Here is a 5373-nt window from a genome sequence, read left to right on the forward strand (position 1 = left end):
TGTTGAGATGGGAAGTTGGTGTCCGAGTGGATCGAAGTCACGAAAGCTCAAGTGGTAGAGTAGTGGCGTATCTAGCCGAAGGACGTGGGTTCGAATTCTACTCGTGACACCTGCTTTTTTATCTCTACCAAAACCTTACATAAAAAGATTAATTAATTGAATGAAATAATTTGGTCAATAGACCACTAAATATAATATATATAATCTTAATCATATGTAAAATGAGATCTAATTTTAAACAAACCCGTCAAGGGATACTAGGAAATGTGAAATGATAATAAAATTGATAAATTCCATCTTTTATTACTTTTTTTTAATAAGAAACAGTAAAAATGTGACATATTAAAATATAATATAAATGGGTAAATATGATCAAGTGGAGAATCACAGACTTACCCAAACAATAAATAACAAAGTTTCTAACACACAAACACTGAATTAATGACTAGTAAAGATAAAAATCTGTTTCATTAATCTAATCTTTGAGAAATAAAATAGATTTTTGTTATAAGTTATCACATGTGAAAGATTCATCACAAGGAAAAAATCAAGAATTTTTGTTACTCTTTGAAGAAGAAAAACTTTTTCTACGCGTCTTTGCTAACTTGTTCACTTTCATTCATATTATCTTCTTGTTTCTGAGCTAAGTTTCTAGAAAACAGAATTTGTCAGTGAAATTATTCTTTTCTGGGCGAATTTAAAAAAAAAAAAATCCTTACTGTTCATTTTCATCAGTCGAAGATTCTTTTTTGCTTCGTATTCTATTCAGTTTTCTTTTTATCCTTATTACACCTAGATTATTTTTCTGTTGTAATGACTTTTCTTTTTTCTTTTTTTTTTTTTAACTAAATAAACTTACATTTTACAGTGTGGTACAAAAGTAGGAGATTCTCTTTGTTTTTCTCGCTGTTGGGTTTGCTCTCTTGCCTTTTTTCCACGAAATCAGGTTCTTCATTGCAAGAGTGAGTACCGTTCTGGGTCGTCTGTTCAACAGCCTGGTCGTTCTTAAACAGTAGATTTTCTAAGTTGTTCGTCTTGCTATACAGGTAGTTAATTACAGCTCTACTGATCGGCTGAAATTAAACAACCTTCGTTAATTATTGTTTAAAATTGTCAAGTTTTAAAGTTGAGAAAATATATTTACAGATGAGAACACTTCCAAAACATAAAAAGCCCACAGGGAAAACGTAGAAGCGAGCATGACCGAAATTTGTTGAACATCACCACCATGCTTCGTTTTTGCAAAAGATTTCAGAAGGAAGTATTTTGGCACAATGTGCAAATATAGAAAGCTCCTGAAAATTCAGGTATTTAAGTAACATGTTACAGCCAAAAAAAGGTATAAATAAAAACTTACCATATAAGAGAATGTAAAATGAAAAGAGAGAAAGATACAATATGCAATGTTTTTGATTTAGCAACACTTCCTAGTGTACTTATTAATTTTGTCAATTCGAGAAACAGTTTTTCAATGTTTATAACAGTGGTAAAAGCAATTCCAAACAGGACACACCTAAAAATAATTAAAAATACACATATAAAATTATTAAAATTGACCCTAATTGAATAACATACCTTAGAGGAAAAGTAGTAATGAAAAATATGGCAAGAAATTCATGAATGAGGAACTCGATGTTTCTAAAACCTCGTTCTATGCTCGTCTCGCAGATGTTGTTCAAATAGAATCCGCTCAACAGAACATAAGACAGTTTCGTCTGTACAGATGGCAACGGACCTTTGCTGAGCCACTTCTGAGTTTCGAGAACATGGTATTTCTTGATCTTGATGTCCTCTAATGTCAAATTTAAATTTTGAAAAGCGAATGGAATCGACATCCCGGCAAATGCGATGGCCCAGTAGATCTTGACGAGCCTCGTTCTTTGTGGCTCCTTAACCGATATCCTTTTGAGGAGGCTCTAAAATCACACCAAACCAATATTCAGATGTACAAATATAAACATAGTCCACTTTGATTTTTCAAGATTTTAAACTTTTGTCATAAAAAAAATCGTTCAACTAAACTGCTCAAAAATGAATATTGTTTTTATAATATATATATGAATGAATATTTGTAATTTATTCTTTACCAGATTTACTTATGAATAGTAAACGTGAAGAAGATTAGTCATTTTGTAAAAAAAACATTTATTCTGGTCTTTTCTCCATTTCAATCCAGTTTTATTTTTTTTAACCATGGAAATACATCATCTTGAACCAGAAGTTGGGAATAAGAGTCGTCTTGGACACCAGCAAGTGGACATCTCGGAAGGATTTGGTGTTTCTCAGAGAGACATCTCTTGGGCTTTAGCCCAATTCTGAGAGGCTGGAAGTGCTAACAGAAGGCCTGGAAGTAGATCTCAGCACATTACGATGCTAAGGGAGAACAGAAATATTGTCACTGGTGCAAGGAACCCTTTCCACAGTGCCCGCCAGATCCGAAATGAAGTACAAGATGTTTTGGCAAGGCCTTCATCAAAACAAAACTATTCATAATAGTTTGTAGAAAGTTGGCCTCACATCTTATGCCCCTTTGAGATGACCTCAACAGTACTCAGGAGAATATGGTGCAGCGAGCACCTAGAAGAGAACACCAATTGAAATTCTGTTATATTTACTTTGTCGAATTTCTGTCTCTATAGTGATAGCACGTACCGAAGAACAGGGGATACGTACAATGCGTTTGTGATCCCTTCAGTGCAGTTTGGAGGAGGCGGTGTAATGTTCTGGGCAGGTATTTAAACTGGAGGATAACTGGACTCCATATTGTTGAAGGCAACCTCACTGCACTGCAGGATAATGTCCAAGAAATTATCAAGGAATCTTCCCTCAAACTGGGGATCTCATTGGCAGGGATTTTCGATTTGTGGATGACAATGCCAGACCGTAAAGAGGCAGAGTTCGTCAATGTTTAGAAAACCTGGGAATTTCCCATCTGCCCCTTACCCCACTGTCTCCAGACCTCAATCCCATTGAGCACATGTGGGATGCATTGCAGAGAACGCTTTTCAATCACCATCCGCAGACAATTGACCTTTAACAACTGAGTGCAGCATTTCAACATCTATGGAGTGAAATTCCTTATGAAATTAGTGACAACCTTCTTAACAGTATGACTAAGAGGTGCACAGAGTTTTTAGCTAACAGAGGCCATTGTACACACTGTTAATTGTTTAAAAAAATGATTGTGACCAATAAACAAAATTATGGAATTAAAGCCTTTATTTTGTTATTTTTCAAAATTCCTTAATTAAATTTGCCTTCAGTAAAAAACAATTTCTAATAAATTTTAATGCAATTTATAATTTTTTTAAAATTAAATTTATTTATTAAAACTGGTCTTATTAGACCAACCATTAATTTTACAATAATATTACAGGTTGAAAAATTCCAAGATCTCCATGGTTGAAAATTTTTATTCAATTTAGTAAATTACATGGCTACTGGCCCATCATCAGCAACTAAAGATTGTGAATACCATGAGATTTCTCTATGTTTGGTTTCTGATGATGAGCCAGAAGCCCAAAACGTCCATGTAATTTACTAAATTGAATAAAAGTTTTCAACCATGGAGATCTTGGAATTTTTCAACCTATCAATAGAGAAGATATGAACCGTGGAGTTGGTAGTATATAAAATAATATTATAGAATAAATAAATGTTTACATTCTTATAAAACCATTGGTACAATAAGATTTACATTCCACTATTCACTATTCATTTTTAACAACAAGTTCATATGGCTTTGTTCTTTTTAATCTTCTGACCATGTTTTGGTTATGTAAGAGTTTGAACGCTTCCACATTCTCGTCCTGGCTGAGGCGAGCCTGGTGTTTCGCAACAAATCTTTGTATTTCCGCCGTGACTTCAGGGATCTTAAGATCCCTGTGTAAGTCCATATTCCTTGTGTACCAAGGTGCATTGACCATGTCACGTAAGATTTTATTTTGGAGTTTTTGTATGATTGGATATTGCTGTGTTTGGTACAACACCATAGTTGAATACCATATGTCCACATAGGCTTTATGACTTGTTTATATAATGCTTTATTTTGTATAGCAAAGTTGGAGCCACGTTCTATCAACTAGTATAGTTGTCTATACCTTAAACCTATTTCTGTCCTTTTTTTCTTCACGTGTTCTTTCCATCTCAGCTTGGCATCTAAGGTCATTCCCAGATATTTAGCTGTATCGCTGCATGGTATAGTAGTTCCATCGATTGTGAGCGACGGAACATGGTCAACTTTTTTGTTTGTACAGATTATATGAACTGATTTATGCTGATTTAGCTTGATTTTCCATTTTTTCGTCTATTCGTTTATCTTATTACAAGCATTTTGGAGGATTTTGGTTGAATGGGTGCAATTTATAATAAAAATAAAATAAAAATGGTAGGTAAAGTAAAATACTACAAAATTGGCAATATCCCTGAGCAGTTTAGTTTGATTTAACCAAAGTCGACTTCCTAATTATTTAAAGGCAATAATAATTACCTGAAATAATTTCTTGTATATGGTATGTAAAAAGAGCCATACAATCCATAGAAATAGGGACCATGGTACAACCCCAATTTGGTCGACTGAGATGACAGTCGCGTTGACAACGTTGGCAAGGAGGGCTCGGAAGCAGCCGAAATTCGTGCATTTCCAGCTCATTTTATTATAAATAAATCAAATCAAATGTACCGGCATCATTTTCTGATAAGATAACTCTCAAACGATCAACAGCCATTTGGTGTGGGATCCCAACTACACCAAACCAAGGCCGAGGGGCCAGTCCATTGTGAACTACATCTATTGACTTGCTGTTTCTCTACTCCTTAGGTCACGTGATGACGCAAAGTAAGTCTTAGTCAAATTATTTGAAATCTATTACGTAATTTTACGTACTTTAACCGATAATTAAGTGAAAAAAGGCTAAAATTGAAATGGAGCTAGCTTTAAAATTATCAAAACCGAAAAAGTTTACAGATTGCCTCTACAAGCATACTTATTATACTAAAGTTCTGCTTTTTTGTCAATGTACATTCATTTTTCCTTACTTAATAACTTTAAAAAAAATACACTAAAACTTAATTAAACTTTTTAACTACAAAATAATAATACAAAATGAAAACTGTATACTAAAGTCATTAATTTTTTCAGTAAACTTTGGCGAGCTTAGTCAAAAATTAATCTTTAACAACACTGACAATATTATTCTCAATGTAAATTAAAATGATGAAGAATTGCTTAAACAATAAAAATAGCCATGGTGCAAGTGCAACACTGAAAGCAAAGGAATAAAAATTGTCTAATAAAACAAAAATGACTAGGTTGTCGACTTAAAATTAAATTAAAATATAACCGAGTGGGTTTATAAGTTTTTTTACAGCTAC

At 33.5% G+C, this 5373-nt stretch overlaps 1 protein-coding gene across 1 annotated transcript; it reads right to left on the reverse strand.

Moving 5' to 3' along the window:
* Positions 1-287: 287 nt before the first annotated feature.
* Positions 288-4793, reverse strand: LOC106660958. Its single transcript, XM_014384034.2, has 7 exons — positions 4490-4793; positions 1576-1916; positions 1358-1513; positions 1145-1295; positions 860-1073; positions 720-792; positions 288-651 (listed from the first exon to the last, which is right to left on the reverse strand). The coding sequence occupies exons 1-7, from the start codon at positions 4649-4651 to the stop codon at positions 588-590; spliced, it is 1161 nt and encodes a 386-aa protein (XP_014239520.1). The 5' UTR covers positions 4652-4793; the 3' UTR covers positions 288-587.
* Positions 4794-5373: the final 580 nt, after the last annotated feature.

Source organism: Cimex lectularius, unplaced genomic scaffold (genome assembly GCF_000648675.2).
Source record: "Cimex lectularius strain Harlan isolate CLEC.00 unplaced genomic scaffold, Clec_2.1 scaffold269, whole genome shotgun sequence".
Taxonomy (NCBI): Eukaryota; Metazoa; Arthropoda; class Insecta; order Hemiptera; family Cimicidae; genus Cimex; species Cimex lectularius.

What these genes read in the sequence shown, in the direction of transcription:
- LOC106660958 (XM_014384034.2), bottom strand. Translation starts at nt 4,651, where the DNA reads ATGAGCTGGAAATGCACGAATTTCGGCTGCTTCCGAGCCCTCCTTGCC. An exon ending in ATTTTACATTCTCTTATATG is followed by an intron (nt 1,296 to 1,357) that starts GTAAGTTTTTAT and finishes CTGAATTTTCAG; the next exon opens with GAGCTTTCTATATTTGCACA. An exon ending in TCGACTGATGAAAATGAACA is followed by an intron (nt 652 to 719) that starts GTAAGGATTTTT and finishes TCTGTTTTCTAG; the next exon opens with AAACTTAGCTCAGAAACAAG.